This window comes from Thermobia domestica, chromosome 11 (genome assembly GCF_964235325.1).
Source record: "Thermobia domestica chromosome 11, izTheDome1.hap1.1, whole genome shotgun sequence".
Taxonomy (NCBI): domain Eukaryota; kingdom Metazoa; phylum Arthropoda; class Insecta; order Zygentoma; family Lepismatidae; genus Thermobia; species Thermobia domestica.
The window spans coordinates 13168902-13189784 of NC_137464.1; the positions used below are offsets into that span (position 1 = coordinate 13168902).

The window sequence follows — 20883 nt, forward strand, 5'->3', positions numbered from 1 at the left end:
TTACAGTCCTTTCTCAAGTTTTTTAACATCTTATTGAGTTCCTCTTCAGATTCTGCAACAAGCGCCATATCATCTTCAAACCATATACACCATCCAAATCATTCTACCTTCTACTGAAATGTCCTCTTCACTTTGTAGGTTCTTCTGGATATATATTAAATATTGATGTCGAGAGACAAAACCCTGTCGAACTCCCTTTCCAATTGCACTCTCCTTTGTCATTTCCTCCCCTATGCTAACAGTTACTTGTTGATTCATATATAAGTTTCTTATGAGTCTTCGATCTTTCCATTCCAACCCAACCTTCTTTAGAACTTCCAACAACAATTCCCAATTCGTGTGGTCAAAAGCCTTTTGTAGATCAATAAGCACCGCACACACGTCTTTCCCTTTTTCTTTAAACCCTTCACCGATCACCCTTAATAATTTAATTGCATCTCTTGTGCTCTTACCTCTCCTGAACTCGACTTGTTCCTCCTCAACTTTTTCAGTTATTCTTCCGTATAATCTGTTCAGAATTCGAAGCATTTTTTTTTTTTTTTTTTTTTTGCTGCATGAGATATGAGACTAGTAGTTCGATAAGCCTCATGTCTCTTTGGGTTCGATTTCTTAGCCATCGGTATCATGATCGTCGTCATGAAGTCTTTTGGCCACTCTCCTGTTTCTTATGTTTCATTGCAGAGTCTGAAGAATTCTTTCTTGCACTTGTCTCTCATATTCTTAATGAATTCGCTTGGCATATTATCTTTCCTGATTGCCTTTCCATACCTAATCTCGGATATATCTATATCAAACTCATCCCGTAGAATACTAAACCCTTTGTCATCCTCGCCTACTTCATTTTCTACTTCAACATCTAGACCATATGGTCTATTCATACTCTCATATAAGTCATCAAAACATTCTTTCCATCTTCCTAAGACTTCACTTCTCTCGCTGACTACATTTCCATTCTTATTTGCCACTGCCATCATAATACCCACTTGTTTCCACCGAAGTTCTATAGATTTCACCTCCTTGTGCATTTTTCCATATTTCTCAACTCTTTCTAATTCTTCTATGTCCTTGCATTTTCTTTTGTAAAACTCTTTCCTTGCTCTGTCTGTTTCCCTTCGCAACTCATTGATTAACTTCCTGTACATCTTTCTGACCTCTTCCGTGTTAACCTATTTCCACGTCTTCCTTTCCCTGGTTTCTTTGCAACATCTGTCCTTAAGCCATAGTTTCTTAGCCGTTTTTTGTTCATGGTAACCTACTACTTCTTCTGCAGTCTACTATATGCAAAGTTCAATATGTTCACACGGTCTGTTACTACCTGCACATATCCTTTCCCCGTTTCAGTATTTTTCTTCAACTTTCTCAACGAAAAGAATTCTTACTTCCTCGCTTTTCAATTTTTCCATATTCAACATCTTGTTGCCCACTTTTCTTCTGCCTATATTTTTCAGTCGAATATCCACTTCGGCCAACACAAGATTTTGATCAGTGAAAATGCCAGCCCCGGGAAGAGTCGTCTCGTTCTTCAAGCTATTCCGATACCTGTCCTGAATCATAACATAGTCTATCTGTTATCTTCCGCCGTCTATTGGGGATTTCCATGTATAGCTCCTTCTCTTGTGCTGAGTGAACCACGTGTTCCCGTCTACAGAAATTGACCAGACCCTCTCCCCTTTCATTTCGTTCTCCTAAACCATATTTGCCTACGACACTACCTTCCTTCTTTTTTTCCCACAACTGCATTGCAATCTCTCATTACACTTAAACATGCACCCCTCTTCTCCATGTCTATAATTTCTTCTATTTTTCTCATAATTTTCCTCTACTTCTTCAATTGATGCCAAGTCATAGGTGCATATGTCTGTATCACTACTAGATCCTTTTCCTTTCTTTTAAGTCTAAACATTCCTCCCTCTTTAAAAAAAATATTCCATGATAATTTCCGTTACAACTGTTCAATTTTACTATAATATGTCGTACATTCTCTTTAGGGCTTCACAATCATTCGCTTAGTATGGCGTTGAAATCCATAAAAAATGAAGCAGTGGTATTATCCACCCACCTTCAATTATTATTATTATTATTATTATTATTATTATTATTATTATTATTATTATTATTATTATTATTATTATTATTATTATTATTATTATTATTAGAGTACTACAATAACTTACACAAAACTCATCCGGTTTTGATAAAATATTTTCCTTGACTCTCTTCCGTAAACTCTTATGTTTGGAATTAAAATCAGTTAAGAATGAGAGGTGAATTTAGCCCCATAATGTGTGTGGATTAGCCGATATGTTTCGTAAAAATTATATGATAACTTTCGTATAATATATATACGAAAGTTATATATATTATACTTGTATATAAACCTTTTGTATACAAAAAAATTCGTACGTATATATACGATAAATTCGAATGATAAATTTGCTTTTAAAGGAGGCAGAAGTAGGATGGTCTGTAGAACATTTTAACTAATGAAAGTAACCCCCATTGGAAACAAGTTTGAAAAACGCCTATCTACAATAATTTGATCAATACATGAGTGAGAGCCTTGTGTAATAAAATTACAGTGTTTATGATATGATATGTGATAAAAGAACCAGAACATTTGACAATGTGATTCTGCCTTATCACCGAACGAAATATATGAAATATTGTGTAAGTTGTAAAAACAATCACTTTTCAGAATCGAACGGCTCAATATCAACTGAATAGTCAGCAAAATGCTAAATCAAAGTTCTTATTGGTAAGTATGATTTAATGTCAATAATTTCCGCATTTAGAGATGACAATATATAGATACACCAATTCAGAGAGCTTTAAAAATGTAGAAAGTAGGCCCTAATCTCATTAATAAAAATCGAACTATTCTGCTTCCCAGAGGTGGAGTGGGTCAATGAAAACTTGATCCATGACCCACAACTCACCGTGACCCACTCTGACCCACCAAAACCTATTGTCATCAACTATGATCAATGATCCACGCCCTCCTTGCCACTGACTGAAGAGTTTACCTGTAATGAAATAAGGCTGTGAACTTACCACTAATCGGAGTTTGAATTTCTACGGGCAATCACTCAAGCACAGCTCTGATACAATACCAGCGGATCTGACCTTTACGATATAAAACGGTAAAGTGTTTGTCTTTGGCCATATTGGTATGAATTTCAATTTAATTATCATATAGAATTATTTCCTTCTTGAATTACAGATAATTTTCAGTAGAAAATAGGAAGAAATTTGAATCTCAAATAAAGGTCAAGTAGACCAACATAAAGGAAAAAATAAAAACTGTAAAATTCGCTGTGTCTCGAAAGCCAAGTAGTAAGTCCTATTGCTATAATTACAATTACAAATATCAATATCTAAAAGTGCCTCAAGTTCTTTTTCACTTATATATACTCATCTCAGGTAAGTAAATAGAAATAAACGAAAAAGGAAGAAAAAGGGAGGCCTTGAAAGTAAAACATAGATAAATTCACCAATATTCAGAAGATGCTGTCTATAATGCACTGAGCACAGTGGGTTGGTGAGTTGTAGTAAATCGGTGGATCAGATTGGGTCATGGTAGATCAGTGGATGACGGTGGAGTGGGTAGCAATGAGTCACGTCTTGTTGACCCACTAACCCATTCCTCCATCTCTGCTACTTGCAAGTGTATGGGCGAACACATGATGATGGGATGTAATCTTTGGACTGCAAGGATATGGCAATAATAAGAGGTTAAGAATACTGTTACCCTGAATTTATTTGAAAATAACACTTGACTTTTAAAGAAATATCAAATTCTTTTATTAGCACTACATTTATAAAGAAACAAACACTTTATGTTAGTTACAGAAACAAGAGTGAAATTTATAAGAGAATCCCAATTTGTTTTATCCTGTATAAAAAGGTTCGCTCTCTGCGTATCCAACTGCTACAGTTCCCTCATATTCCAGAACAGCAGCTAAGCCAATCCTGTAGACAGCATTTGGTTCAAAGACTGCATCGTTGAAAATACCAAAATCGCTTATTGTTTCCTCTCCGGAGCCCAGGGTAACTGTCAATGGTTTCTGGAGTTCACTCTGTAAGATAATACAAAGATAAAAGTTTAGTAGGATATAACACCGTGATGTACGAGGTATTACATAAATGTGTCACAATATTTTGGAAACAGATTCCTTACATCAAAATAAGAAAAAAAAGTTCATATGGACCTCAAAAGTGGATAGTATCGGAGTTATAGGGTGCCCGGAAACGTGAAATAAGTGAATTTTAAAAGTTCATAGCTCCGTTACTATGGGACCTATCGTAGTCGGGTCAAGACATCACTGAAGAACTGATATATGAACTATCCAAATATCCACGTTTAACAATGCTCCAGTACTTGCACAACAATTTTGAGAGAAGTAGGCGGAGAGTGATCAAGTACTCCTAAACAGTCTCTCTAAAAATGATTGTGCAAGTACCGAAGGTTTTGAAAGATGGGTATTTGGATAGTTCACATACTAATTCCTCAGTGATGTCTTGACACGACTACAACAGTCCCTAGTAACGGAGTATGAACTTTTAAATTTCGGTTATTTCACGTTTTCGGCACCCTATAACTTCGAAACTATCCACTTTTGAGCACAGGTCTATATGAGTTTTTTTTTTTTTTTTTTGATGTTGAGGAATCTGTTCCCAAATATTGTGACACCCTGGATATTTGGAGCAAAACAAGAGATGAGTTGACATTTGCAGAAAGACCTCTTACTCTGTTGCCAAATACTGAATATCCCGCAGAGGTGTCTCCTATAACTCCCCTTCCATTTGAAAAAGTAATTATAGCACATACCTCAGCGACATATAGCTTGGCAACAGAACCACAGGCCTTTCTCTAACCGTCAATTCATCTGTTACTTTGCTCTGAGTATAATACTTTGAGATCAATTTAAATGAAGGTACCGTATTGGCGTGAACATAGAATGACATGGAATATAATACGATCTCAAGTTCTTGAGATAATTTTATTCGGAAAATAAAAATACCGTAAAATATTACACATATTTTTAAATTAGTATATGATGAAAAACTAAAAAGCTTTGGGTTTTCTTTTTAAATTGAAATTCCAGTCTTTATCACGCCTCATTCTTCTAATAGCTGTCACTCATAATCTTCACCATCCAACCATCTCATTTGCTGAAGGGGGATTTAATTCTTCTTCAGATTAATTATCTTCACATGACTGCAAATTTTGGTTGTCAACTCTAATCGAACTACGGGTATAGCATGATGTATTATCATTACCTACTTTCTGTATACATTTAACCTTGACGAATCAGACGTACAGCGCGGAACGGTCATCAAAGAGTGATACAGATTGTGCAGTTTATGCATGGTATGAAGTAAACATTGTTTCAACTGTAAACGCGTAGGCTGCGATTAGTCGCACCGTAGCGAATTATGGCACAGATATATAATAATACTACACTACAGTAAATGTTGACAACGGTTATCTTAGCCTGAATAAACAGGTCAAACTTCCTTCACATTTTTGCGAATACTCGAGGTAAAGATTCACGATAGATAAAGTGTATATACTACCTTTATATGTGATAGCATCCCTCAGTACTTCAAAAGTTTTAGGTTGAATCTAATACTGTTTAATATGGCGCATCGAATTTCCATCTTTCTTAAAAATCAGCTTACCTTCAATGAAATTTCCTTCTACACAAATACTATTACATCTTTAGTTAGTTACAGTGTTTTAACCCGTTTCAATTTCTCTTTTTAAATATTCTATACATTGTTCTTGTCATCCTGATATTTCCTTATTGCTTTGACTACTACTAGGTTCCATGCTTCTTTATATATACAATAAATAGATATGGGAACACAAATTATACAATGGAAATGAAGAGGTATGGAAAATGAAAATATGGGAACACAAATTATACAATGGAAATGAAGAGGTATGGAAAATGAAGATATGGAAACACAAATTATACAATGGAAATGAAGAAGTATGGAAAATGAAGATATGGGAACACAAATTATACAATGGAAATGAAGAAGTATGGAAAATGAAGATATGGGAACACAAATTATACAATGGAAATGAAGAGGTATGGAAAATGAAGATATGGAAACACAAATTATACAATGGAAATGAAGAAGTATGGAAAATGAAGATATGGGAACACAAATTATACAATGGAAATGAAGAAGTATGGAAAATGAAGATATGGGAACACAAATTGTACAATGGAAATGAAGAAGTGTGGAAAATGAAGATATGGGAACACAAATTGTACAATGGAAATGAAGAAATATGGAAAATGAAGATATGGGAACACAAATTGTACAATGGAAATGAAGAAATATGGAAAATGAAGATATGGGAACACAAATTGTACAATGGAAATGAAGAGGTATGGAAAATGAAGATATGGGAACACAAATTGTACAATGGAAATGAAGAGGTATGGAAAATGAAGATATGGAAACACAAATTATACAATGGAAATGAAGAAGTATGGAAAATGAAGATATGGGAACACAAATTATACAATGGAAATGAAGAAGTATGGAAAATGAAGATATGGGAACACAAATTGTACAATGGAAATGAAGAGGTATGGAAAATGAAGATATGGGAACACAAATTGTACAATGGAAATGAAGAAGTGTGGAAAATGAAGATATGGGAACACAAATTGTACAATGGAAATGAAGAAATATGGAAAATGAAGATATGGGAACACAAATTGTACAATGGAAATGAAGAAGTATGGAAAATGAAGATATGGGAACACAAATTGTACAATGGAAATGAAGAGGTATGGAAAATGAAGATATGGAAACACAAATTATACAATGGAAATGAAGAAGTATGGAAAATGAAGATATGGGAACACAAATTATACAATGGAAATGAAGAAGTATGGAAAATGAAGATATGCGAACACAAATTGTACAATGGAAATGAAGAGGTATGGAAAATGAAGATATGGGAACACAAATTGTACAATGGAAATGAAGAAGTGTGGAAAATGAAGATATGGGAACACAAATTGTACAATGGAAATGAAGAGGTATGGAAAATGAAGATATGGGAACACAAATTGTACAATGGAAATGAAGAGGTATGGAAAATGAAGATATGGGAACACAAATTGTACAATGGAAATGAAGAGGTATGGAAAATGAAGATATGGAAACACAAATTATACAATGGAAATGAAGAAGTATGGAAAATGAAGATATGGGAACACAAATTATACAATGGAAATGAAGAAGTATGGAAAATGAAGATATGGGAACACAAATTGTACAATGGAAATGAAGAGGTATGGAAAATGAAGATATGGGAACACAAATTGTACAATGGAAATGAAGAAGTGTGGAAAATGAAGATATGGGAACACAAATTATACAATGGAAATGAAGAAATATGGAAAATAAAAATACGGAAACACAAATTATACAATGGAAATGAAGAAATATGGAAAATAAAAATACGGAAACACAAATTATACAATGGAAATGAAGAAGTATGATGAGGTCAAATGCTAGAAGAAAAAATAGAAATAATAAAATTAGAAATTAGAAAAATATTAGGTTCAAGATTAATATAATTGAAAAATAGACCAAATAAGAAATTGAAATTTAATCTATCAAAATTATCAAGAGTAAATATAGTTTACATAACTAAAGACAAATAGTCAGATTATTTACTATAAAGTCTACGTAAAAATGAAAACTTTAATCAAAACTCATTATTGTAAAATCATATAAACTGAAACGGTGTTCATTAATGTTCATCTGAAACAAGAATGACGGATTTATTTCTAATTTAATCATCTTTTAAAAAACATTGAAATTCTTTGGCAGTTAAATTCTTAAATAAACAATAAAAAATAATAGGTGTTTATACACACCTTAAATAATTCTTTTGCAACATAAAAATCTTCATTCACCAAACTTTCAATTCGTTTTTGTATGTCCCCACTGATCTTGGTAACAGGTATGTTGCTTTTCGAATCATCACTTCTCACTAAAACCAAGTAGCGACTGAAAAAAACAGGCAACAAGTGAAATAGTATTAAAAACTGACAGACACACACATATTATATATATATATATATATATATATATATATATATATATATATATATATATATATATATATATATATATATATATATATATATATATATATATATATATATATATATATATATATTGCGGACTATAAACATTTCTTGTTTTGGTGGCAGGAATCTATTGTTTCATTTTCGCCATTACTTTTGAGCCACCCTATCTCTCTCTCTCTCTCTCTCTCTCTCTCTATATATATATATATATATATATATATATATATATATATATAGAAAGAGAGAGAGAGAGAGATAGATGCAAAATCGAGAGTTAAAATTTAGATCAATCATTGCACATTTTGTACTATTAAGATAACGTGAACGCTATGATTCAAGAAAATAAAACAGCTTTGTATCAACAAATAATCATATGATTAACATAATGACTAACCATCTGAAGTTATCCACAATATTAACGAATTACTATTCAGATATGGTTTATTAAGTAAACTCGTTATTTAAAAGGTACGTAAACGTAAAAATAAAATAAAACCTGAATGAAATTGAGATTACGCACAGTGAATAATATATAGTGTACAAAATTTTACTGCCTTTACATGTTTTGTATTGTAGAATGAAAATTAGATTCAGCTATCCTATAATTTCAATTACTGTTCATTGACTTTTCTCAGGGTACCAGATGAATGTTTTGAGATATTTGGTATATCTTCACGATGTTAAGGTTCTCTAATAATTAAGTTTTAATGAAGCTAATGAGAAGGAATCGTTAATTTTATAAAAACAGAAGATTACCTTCTCCTCTAGATACTATGAAGCTATTTCCCATTCTACGAACCCTTAAAATAATACGAAATTTTACAACTTGAAGAAGTATATTTTCCATAAATTGTTTATTGTACGCATCAATAATTCTTCATGTTAATAATACTGCAGTATATTCACTATTAATGAACGATAACAATTAAAAGTGTCAAATTTTAAATATTACATATTCTATGTGAATAGGAGTGTCCTTTCAAAAGGTTTCGATGTTCACTGGCATCTTTCTCAATGACTTCTATTCACTGTTACAATGGTTATATATGAGCGGCTTTCTTCCTATCTGTGCAACATTTTTGAGAAAAGAAAGTAAATAAAACCTTGCATTTTTTCAAGAGGTTAAGTTCAACACAGTTCAAGAAATTCAGATATCATTTGCTTTCTTCTCAGGAGGATTCCACAGAAAGGAATCCACCCTCTGTTATCACTGATAATGTCAGCGAATATTGAAGTTGTTTCAAAGGATTTTTAATTTTCCAGATACAAGGTAAGATGTCAATTGAGGTGTTCAATATGCATCCTATAGCAACTATGAGCAATTATAAATATAATGACCCAATTTAAGCTCTGTGTATTGGAAATAAAATGCTCGCTCCATGGAAGTTCATAGGTAGAGATGAGATACGTGGAAATTTTATTGATGTAAAGGCGAGTTTTACATTTCCATGGGCTCGTTGCAAGAAGTGATGTGGTCAGCTCAACGCTGAAACATATGTTTAATTCTTTTAATTCAAAAGTCGAAATTCTTAATTACATATCTCCAAATTTAAGGGATACGAATACCTATTATCGGAAATTCGACTTGGAAAGGGTGAAATGAGAGTTGTAATTTTTATAAGAAGATATCAATATCTCGGAATCTTCTAAGTTTAGAAAAACTAAATTAGGAATGTAGACTTTTCATTTAAAATAACTAAATCCATGTTTCTGCGTTTCTTGATATATGGCATAGAAAGGGACAGAAGGGGATGGAGGACGAATCCTGCTCGCATTGCGTTGCCATCTTCAAACACTCGACCCGGTGGAAGTTTGGCGATAACGCAATGTATGCCATGAATAGCCACACACATGATCGTATAAATGTAGAGTTTATTAAACCTTGTTATTTTCATGCAAAGAATCGGAAGTTTCGGTAGTCCCTTACAACAGTCAGATGCATAAATTCTCTTGCTTTTTTCTTAAGAATTACAGAGTTTGGCTGGACTTCTAGCGTTCCTTTAATCACTGAAGCTATAAGAAAGTGGAAGGCTACAGGTTAAGGTGGAATCCGAACCAATCAAGTATGATGTGCGGAGTGTGTAATTATTACACTTTCACCCATAATAATTACACTCGCAGAGTGTATAATGCTGACTGCCATTCACTCACTTGATATCCATGTGTCGAAAGTTTTTACTTTAACGAGATATTTTAGTGTGGTATATTGTGTACTAACTATTTTGTAGGTCATCTTCCACGTATTCTTCAGGAATTCATCCGACACCGAAGACATTCAGGTATTAATAACTGATTTTAAAGCATTATGCTGTTCAAGTAAATACAATGACTTAGATGTTCTTTACTCTTCTACTAACATTGATCAATATTATTCAGATGGTTCTTAAATTAAGAAATGGAAATTCCATTGAGCTAGATTAATAACAGGCTCATTGGAGTTTTACATCTCTTTTCAGTACGATACTATGAAATATTGCGCTTACTGCTTTTAACGAGGGATCGAAATCCCTACTCGGGTCATATCCGAGGCAGGCATCATTCCCAGGAACAATGACCTCTACGTTCTAGTTTCTCATGATTCTGTTCAACTGCAACATCCATACTGCTAGATTGGGTAAGCGTAATCACATCTTTTAATCAGGGTTTGCTGAGCGCAATGCCAATTTGGTACTCAAATACGCTAATTATGTTCATCATAATTATGTGTAATGATTGATCAATTATTAAAATGTCACCGCAAGAATACTTTATTTGATAAAAAGACCTAGTATTTTGTGAGAAATACGTATTTTTTCTTTTAAATTTGTGTTAACTTTAAGTACCGGTTTTGGGATTTAAAGAAAAATATCAGTGCGCTAGAGCACTCCTATACCCCTACTTATGCCTTTACGTATCATGTATGATATCATGTATGGTATCACGTATGATATGAGGAACTAGGGATGCGCACGAGTCGAGTCGAGTCGAGATTTAAGCCTGTCTCGACTCGTCTCGAGAAAATGTTGTCTCGACTCGTGTCTTGACTCGAAAATATGTTTCTGTCTCGACTCGACATGTTCTGTCTCGACTCGACTCGAATTCGAGTCGAGACGTCTCGAAATTCGAGTCGAGACAAAATATAAGAGTTAAAATATACGCACACGTCAGCCAGAACATTATGACTATCTACCTAATTGTCAGTATGTCCACCTTTGGCACGGATAACAAAGGCGACTCGTCTTGGCATGCACGCAATGATCCTTGGTAGGTCACTGGAGAGAATTGGACCAGATGTGCACACACAGGTCAGCTAATTACCGTAAATTCCGGGGAGGGGATGATGCGCTCTAACGTCACGTTCAATCACATCCCAGATGCGTTCGATTTGGTTCAGATCCGGCGAGTTGGAGGGCCAGCACATCATTTGGAACTCGCCCCTATGTTCCTCGAATCGCTCCATTACTCCTGGCCTTGTGACATGGTGCATTATCTTGTCAAAAAATTCCACTACCGTTGGGAAACATGGTCGTCATGAAGGGCTGTACGTCGTCTGCAAGCAGTGTGCGATACTCCTCGGCGTCATGGTGCCTTGCTCAAGCTCCACTAGATACATGGATGCTCACGTGAATGTTCCCCAGAGCTTAATTAATCCGCCGCCAGCTTGTCTCCGTCCCGCAGTACAGGTGTCAAGAAGTTATTCCCTTGCAACACGACGGATTGGTACCCTCCCATCGTCATGATGAAGAAGGTATCGGGATTCATCAGACAATGGAGCGCTCTGCCACTGTGCCTAGATCCAGTGGCGATGGTCACGTGTTCATTTCAGTCGTAGTTGCCGATGTCATTTTGTGAACATTCGCACATGGATGGATCGTCGGTTGCGGAGGCCCATCGTTGGGAGTGTTCGGTGCACTGTGTGTTCAGAGACACTTGTACTTTGCCCAGCTTTAAAAAGTCTGATGTTTGTTCCGCCACAGTTCGCTGCCTGTCCTGTTTTACCAAGTCTGCCCAGCCTACGACGTCCGACATCAGTAGAAAGGTGGGGGCGCCCAATGATATTTGATAGTATTTCTTTACCTGCAAAAAAATTGAACGGCTCGGGAAGTTTGTGTAGGGTAATTACCAAGCACAGAGCAGTACACACCACACGTTTAGAGAAACTGATAAATAAAGCATTTCTACAGTCCATACAGGACATTTTGGTGCTTAAGAATGGTACTCTGATTTGAGAAGAGTTTCTTTAAGTTAACTGTCAGGAAACAACAGACCAACTTTTCAGTCCGGAGTGAAGTCGCCTACTTAAGCCTTCATAAAACCATAACTTCAAACCGATTTTCTCTAACGCAGCTAAGTTGTGCTTTAATCATGAAAGAGCAGGACATGTGTTTTCTTACATCAACTCCCTCAACATCTTAAAGACAATTTCATTAATCAGAAAGCTGTCTGACCTAAAGTCCTAAACATGGAATGGTCTATAAACAGACGCTCAATCAAAAAGGTGAATTCTGTTACTTATAAAATTGAGTTGGTTGAATATAAGAAAATTCCTCTCACCAGAGAAGCGAAGCGCCCTCAGCAGAATCTTCGTTTGAGGTTAAGTTTCTACAAAAACAGTCGTCAAGTTCTCGCACCGAAAACTGAGTCCAGTATTCTTTACGTTCACACTCAGTTGAATGCAGTCAGACTGACTGCGGTTAAAAAAAAAAAAAAAAAAAAAAAGTATTTGAACCTCGTAAACAAGGGCCCTCCTTGCTCAAGTTTCAAATAAGGCTCTCACTCTAAAATCCCTACGACTGGCTCCATTACTATGGAAACCAGGTATTGCTAGCAATCTTAAATAAACGTGCAAATGTCAATATCCATAAACAGACACTGTCACCCGTGAAAACGTTAGATGTTCCCTGCTAAGAAACAGGGTGAATTGATTTTAATAAGTCTGATTTAAATCACGATTTAAATCAGTGTGATTTAAATCACGATTTAAATCAAGATTTAAATCATTTGATTTTTAAAAAATCGTTGATTTAAATCGAATTACGAAATAAATTAATTTAAAGTGAAAATAAGTAAAATCCCGTTTCTGTTCTGTTATTTCGATTATGAAAGTTAATTATCATAATACAATGAGACTCAAATGTACAGTATAGTATGAAAACAAGTGGTATGCAGAGGATGATTAGGGAAAATCCCGTTTTGAACAGGTAACGGAGCAATCCTGCTTTATTCTTTTCGTAACATTGGGTTTGGGTTTTAAAATCGTTAACTATTCCAACGGGGAAATCCCCATCGACATTTAAGACCAAAAATCTCTTTTTGTGCGCATCTGTTTGTTTGTTTCCAGATAATATGACGTATTTAGAGGGGTCCTATCCCCTCTCCAATTCTTATTTTATTTATTTTTTTTTTTTTGTTAAAGTTATAACTTTAGGCGAAATTTATGTATTTCATGCCGCAAGCTAGTTCTGAGTATTTAAAAAATAGGCCCCTGCCAAATATCAGTAGCTATTGAGAAAGAGTGTCATTTTGATAAACGTTGCTGTACTTTTTTCTTAATGCTTAACCTTTTAAATTATATCACCTAGTTTTAGGTGATAGGGTAGAATCTGCATTATTCGATTTAAAAAAGTACCAATAAGGCTTTTTACTTCGTTTTTTTTAAGACTGGAGGCATTTTAGAACAGGTTACATATGCTTTCACGCCTTTCTGCGTTGAGGCATAGTGTGTGATATCATAAATTTAAAAAGATATTTTTGTTATGCGTATTATTATTATTATTATTATTATTATTATTATTATTATTATTATTATTATTATTATTTAGCGGGTTACATTTTGCATTCAGAAGACTGAAATTTTGGACACTCGTTCAGTGCACCCCTTAATAATTTTCAGATGTTTTCAGATCTCTGCGTGGAAACAGCGAGGTCCAGAGGGCAAAAATGTTTAAAAAAGATATTTTTAACAAAAATAGCTTTTTTCGTGATTTTCCCGCCTCAGATGGAGACATATGAATGGTACCGTTTGAAAGGCTGTTCCATTCTGAAGAAAATGATGTAGATACTATGCTTCTAGGATAAATAGGGATGTCTCAGGAAACTGTTGCCTGAGATCCTGTTTCATACGGAAATCTGGGGTATTTGGGGAATATTGTTTTCCGCGGGCTTACTTTTGCACCTACAAGATTGAAATTTTGCATATTTATTCAGTGCACTCCTCAGTATTTTTCAGATTTGTTTCAGATCTCTGCCTTAAAACAGGGAGAGGGGTCCACAGAGGTAAACATTTAAAAAAAGAGGATATTTCTAACAGAAAATTCCTTTTTTCGTGATTTACCCGCCCCAGATACATGATGGAGACATGTGAAGGGTACTGTTTGAAAATTTGTTTTATTCTGAAGAGAATAATGCACAAATCATGATCCTACAATAAATAGGGATGTCTGAGGAAATTTTTATATTACATCTGGGTCATCTGGGGCATTGTGGGAATGTTCTTAGCTCATTGTTAAATAGTATCCTCACCCTAACAGAAAATTCCTTTTTTCGTTATTTACCCGCCCCAGATACATGATGGAGACATGTGAAGGGTACTGTTTGAAAATTTGTTTTATTCTGAAGAGAATAATGCACAAATCATGATCCTACAATAAATAGGGATGTCTGAGGAAATTTTTATATTACATCTGGGTCATCTGGGGCATTGTGGGAATGTTCTTAGCTCATTGTTAAATAGTATCCTCACCCTTACTACTCAAGATAGAAGCTTGAAATTTCGTACACACATTTCGTACACCCCTTAGTATTTCCCAGTTGATTTTGAGATCTGTGCATTAACACAGGGGAGTCCAGAGGGGATCAAGATTAAAAAGAAAATTTAAAAAATTCCGATTACTCTCAAAATTTCCCGCTTCAGGGACATGATAGGGAAATGTGAATATTACCGTTTGAAAAACTGTTCTATTCTAAAGAGAGTGATGTATGTACCATGATCCTAGGATAAATAGGGATGATGCTGTAGCTGCTTGACTGGAAGTCTATAATTTACATTTAAAAAGAGCCATAATTTAAAAGGGTTAAGAAACATTGTTTGGGATTGATATAGATTAAGGATTGGGGATAATTCAAAATTCAACCCCAATACTTTCACTTAAATGGAGTAATTAGCATTTAATACTAATTCCAAATGTTTTTTCTTCAGTTCGCGACTTGTATTATACGAGGAGAAAGATTTGATTTAAATAAAAAAAAATCGATTTAAATAAAAAAATCAACAAAAATTATTTTTTCTCACCCTGCTAAGAAATAATATAAGAGTAATCTATTTCTCTATCTGGGGATTGATTTACCTAGTCTTAACTAGAAACAAGTCTATCTGATTCAAAATAGTTCTTAATTCCAGTCATACACTCGAAATAACTTATTTAAACAGATATACTGTCATAGAAAATACTGCTCCAACTTGAGACTATATATCTGATATATAACAGAGAATCCATCTTTCTCGAAGCAAAACCTTTAAGTCAGGGTTACTACACTTGAGACAATCAATGATGCCGAACACGCGCCTGAATTACGATAGATTTTTCTAAATTATGCCAGATTCTTTACTTATCTTTCCACACTAATTTTAAAGACCAGCCACCACTTACTTTCATTAAGAGGAGCTAACTGTATTCATGTACTTGTATTAAAGAATTAACATGACTCTTACACAAACGATAAAAATGATTTAGTAAATAGCACATCATATGTATACATTCAATTTTACTTTAAAGATATTTGAATGTGACTTAAATTTATATCTGTAAGCTATCCGTATCAAACACCCAGTTTATGATGGATCTATTTCATAAAGTAGGATCCCTAAAAAGGTCATTGGAATTTGTACCATCCTTCAGTCGAACCAGGAACTGAAACATAAAGAGTGACATTTTTTTTTAAAGATACTTTATTAAGCTGAGTATTGTGAAAATTTATGTTAGTACCTAGGTAGAACTACTAACATTATACAAGCGCAATTCCACAACTTTATGTACACAGTACCAAATATTGAACCCTCTTGTGTCTATATTGTTAGCGTACGCGTCTTTGTTGCGGGAGACCCAGGTTTGATTTCCGGTGGGAACTCCTGTGGTTCTGATCCCAGTTAATTTGTAAGTTCACATCTCATATAGCCTCGATGCTAAAACGTATACTAAACTCTAATCGAATACTAAATACAAGTATTTAAAGAAAAATGATGACGCACCAAGATGACGTAAATTTGGCTATCAAATTCATCTTGTGTTTTCAGTTATTTTCCAGTAGTATTTTTTTTTCTAGACATCCTTTTAGAAGACAATGATGCAAATTTCGTAACTGCGAATTCCTGTCCGAAGTCATGAAATTTTCCGATTAGACGCAAAATTTCCCACCCAATAAGATAGATACCGTAAATTTTCAATATCTAGCAATAAATAAGTTTGAAAAATATCGCGTTAGAGGTGCTATGACGTACAGTTGAATTCATTCTCGATGTATGAAAGGCATTATATATGATTATACGTGATAAGATCACAAACAAAATTTAAAAATATTAGATGTACTTTCTTTTAACAAACATTATATTTTCTTTTGTGGTGTGGAAGGGGATATTAAGTTCGGCAAGAAGAAAAACATATTGGCCTTAACACGATTCTTGTGTTGCTGTGCACGCATGTTCCTTGCCACAGAAAAGATGCAGTACATTTTGCAATTCATTTACATTAGCTTGATGTTTCAAGTCTTTTGTGTTTCTGAAGTTCACTTTTACCACAAAAGAGCTCAATGTTAACAGGTCTTACATAGATTTGGTTCGATTCTCAGCACGGACTGCAACTACACGTTAAATTGTAGATCCGAAAGCCACTCTTTGTTAAACCTCGCTTATTACCGCTCATCTTAATAATATATATAAGTTCCAGGGGCGGATCCAGGACCGACTTCTGGGGGGGCGATGGGTTGTCATACTGCTACTTTTAAGGGCTCCAAACTTTGGGATGGGTTTTATTTATATATATATAATAAGAAAGTTTCCTTTTCTGGGGGGGGGGCGATTGCCCCGATCGCCCCCCCCTGGATCCGCCCCTGATAAGTTCACTGAGAAGCAAATGTTGCATTTCTCCCTTTCATCCTAGCACGAAACAAAACTAAACAGCTGTGACACGAAGAAGCTATTTCGAAAATAAGTAAGCTATACTTATGTGGAAAACAACTTCATAGAGATGTGCACCACATGATATGAAGTATTGTTACCACGCGGTACCACGCGGAAAACTTGGTCTATTATAATATTTGCCTCCCTCTGTTCGCTCTTTCGTATCATGTGTATCGGATGGTTTTGATACTTCTTCTGATCATTAAAACATAACGATGATGCCTGTGTGCGGGGAAAATACCCAAAAGCACCAGATAACTGTCTTTCCATTTGTTTTGGAAACAACAAACCCACTTCACGTGTGCGAGAGAAAATGAGCAGAGCGAGATTAGGTGTTTAGTCACGGTCAGTTCGCAGCAGGAGTCCATGGTTAAACATTTGGCTCGCTATCTTTTCATATCGATGTGAAAGCATACTCGCAAAACCTTACAAACACAAAAGACTGCACTTCAAAGAAAATTTTAAGACACAGATAATTCAATTTTCCCTTAGCATCTTTCTTCAGCAAAAGAGTCGGTTCACTGTATTCGAATAAGGGAAGGGGAGAAAGGGTGAATTTATATTTTATAGGGAAGTAACATTGTAAGTAACACAAACAATACATACCGCTTCCGACACTGTACTGAAGCATTTCTTTCAGCGGTATATCATTAGATTTATCCTGACCCTCATCCCACCTCAAGTTGTAAAGTAAAAAGGGACAGAAGTATCCAAGATAACTGCGCACTTGAGTTTCAGTTCACAATAATAAAACTAGTGGGCAAGTAAACAGTCTTTTGTAAGCTAAAGAAAACGGTGATGTTGAGAATGAATGAAATGGTGGAATGAAGTAAGTGGAAGGGAACTAAAGAACCACAAGAAAGTCCACACACACGGTGTTTCTATGCCACAAAGCCCACTTGGTACCAGCTGGGATCGAATCAGAGTCTTCACACACCAAGGGTAAAAGCTGTGCCCCTGACTCACAGCGGCCCCGGGGCTAGGTCGAGTCCACTTTACCTTTATAGTTTCTTAGTATTTAAAGCAATGAATGATACGATTATGAAATAGATTTTCCTTAATGAGCTGCATAAAAACAAAAGCCTTTGAAATGCATTAAACAATTAGCGCGATTTGATTTGAACTTAATAGTTTCTGTAAATTTTAAAACTGATTACAAAATGAACCCGTAATTTTATTAGGTGAATATAAAATATACTCCCAGCACCAAAAAAAAAAAAAATATATTTTGAACTGTCATGAAAAGAAAAAAAAGAAAAAGCAAATAGCGTTGCAAAAAGATTAGTAAGTGAAATACATTTCGGACGTGAATTTCGGAAAATAAAAATTACTAAACACATTTCTCCTTCAGCAGTGCGCAGAATCAACGTCTAGCGAATGAACACCTCCATGATAATAAAGAGAAGTCGGTGTTAAGTCAATAACAAAAGAAAGCTAAATAAATTCGTATTAAAAGTTATATCAGTGTGTAAATACAGAGACGCACCAAAGCTCGAAAACTTAATACACTATTACTCCTATGTATCAAGCAATCGTTCAGCTGTCATTTGAGAGGATGGAAATCCCAGGCTCCTGAACAACTATGTTACTAGAGTAAAGTAAGGAGTGTATTTATCTTACAGTGAACTGCTTTGATGCCAAGTGGCCTAACTCCAAAATTGAAATTTTCCAGGAGTGAAAGTTGAAGTTCAATATCTCATGGACAATCCAAGTTTCTTTTATGTTGAGAACCAAAACTGTAACTACTGTACGTAGTTTATTTGTTTTATGATTTAGTGTTTACAAAAATCCTTTTAAAAAATACCTATCTATAGAAGTGAAAGGTACCTATCTCTACTAGTTCTTGGCATCCAAGCAGTCCATTTATTGTAATATACCATGTAAAGTAGTCTCGTATCATAATATGTGATGTACAACAAATGTTACATTATATATTATAGACATTACGGAAGTTAGAGAAGAAATATTTGGAGAGCTTCGAAATGTGGTGTTGGAGGAAGATGGAGAAGATAAAATGGACAGAGAGAGCAACAAACGGAGATGTTTTAAAACGGATAGGAGAGAAAAGGACACTTGTAGCCACCATTCTTCGTAGAAAGGCCAATTGGATTGGACACATCTTGCGAAGAAATTGTCTTCTTAACACCGCCATAGAAGGAAAGATGGAAAGGAAGCGAGGAATAGGAAGAAGAAGAATACAGCTGATCCAAGATTTGAAAGATAGAAGAAAATATTGGGAATTAAAAGAGGAAGCTGAAGATCGAGAAAAGTGGAAGAAACATTACCAGGCCAAAATCTAAAATTGAGTAAAAAAAAATCCTCATTAGTCCCAGGAGCTACCGAAAGGCAGAATACCTAATAATAATAATAATAATAATAATAATAATAATAATAATAATAATAATAATAATAATAATAATAATAATAATAATAATAATAATAATAATAATGCGTTCTATAATTTCCTAAAGTAATAAATGCTGCAGTTGGTTTCAAGGCTGTTTCTGAGTGAATACTTTCTTCAAAATAATATTAAAAATTATAGAAAGATTTTCGAGACATTCGAGTCGAGTCGAGATTTTCACGAGCAGTCTCGACTCGATTCGTGTCTCGACTCGAAAAATCGAGTCGAGAAATACGTTTGTCTCAACTCGTCTCGAATTTTACAACGTGTGTCTCGACTCGAATTCGAGTCGAGTCGAGTCGAGATTCAAGACATGTCTCGACTCGAGCGCATCCCTATGAGGAATCAATTACTTAATCTAGTGAGTGGATATTTTTCAACTCTATGTGTTATAACTGCACATAGAGTTGCACACTGCGAGAGCATCTCGTAAAAGTAACATCACAGAATATATTTGCATGATTTAATTACTTATAATACGATGACTATAGATGATCTCATAATCTTACATTAGATCAGAAGAAAATATTTTTAAACGCAAGAAACTTTGATATAATTATGGACGTACCTTACAAGTTCTTCATACTCTTCCACTGGGTAAACAGTGACTTCAAATGTCGTGTTCATCTCTCCAACTGCCTTGATCTGTGATGGGGGTTGAAGAGATGGTATAGGTGGTGTCGTAGCTGTGATTAACTGCACCGAAGGACCAATCGCTATGGTTTTCCCAGATATACTTATGGTGTAAGAGGACGCTGGCTTCAAGTTTGTGAACTATTTATGTACAGAAAAAGAGAAATTACATATTTTATACGATCCAATAATTTTCCAGTGAAAATTATTTCGTTGGATATCTTACTGCTGTAAATGCTAAAAATTAAATATTTCAGTAATTTACAGATTGTGTTATTTAGAATTCTTAAACGCTACAGTATAAATCGTACGTGGGTAAGAGCGCCCATCAAGGGGGCCAAGGTGGGGCAGCTCGCCCACCCCCTAGAAGAAATTGTACTTCAGAATATCGAAAACCCAATAGAATTTTTACCTTAGTTACAGCAAAATTTTAAACTATATTTGAAACGTCGCTTATACTTGCCCCTCCTTGGAAACTACAACATGGACGCCCTTGCACGTGGGCAAATTTATAAAATGTATTTTAGGTTGATTCATTGAAATTGGACATCCTTTTCTAACAC

General features: G+C 34.8%; 1 protein-coding gene across 1 annotated transcript in view; it reads right to left on the reverse strand.

The window, feature by feature from the left end:
- Nucleotides 1-3772: 3772 nt before the first annotated feature.
- LOC145663900 (uncharacterized) overlaps nt 3773-20883 on the reverse strand; it is a 196571-nt gene continuing 179460 nt past the window's right edge. The window contains exons 29-31 of the mRNA XM_081730071.1: nt 20256-20461; nt 7914-8046; nt 3773-4076 (exon numbers count right to left, since the gene is read on the reverse strand). Of these exons, the coding sequence (XP_081586197.1) occupies nt 3888-4076; nt 7914-8046; nt 20256-20461 (528 nt within the window). The 3' untranslated portion in view covers nt 3773-3887. The remainder of the gene's footprint in view (nt 4077-7913; nt 8047-20255; nt 20462-20883) is intronic.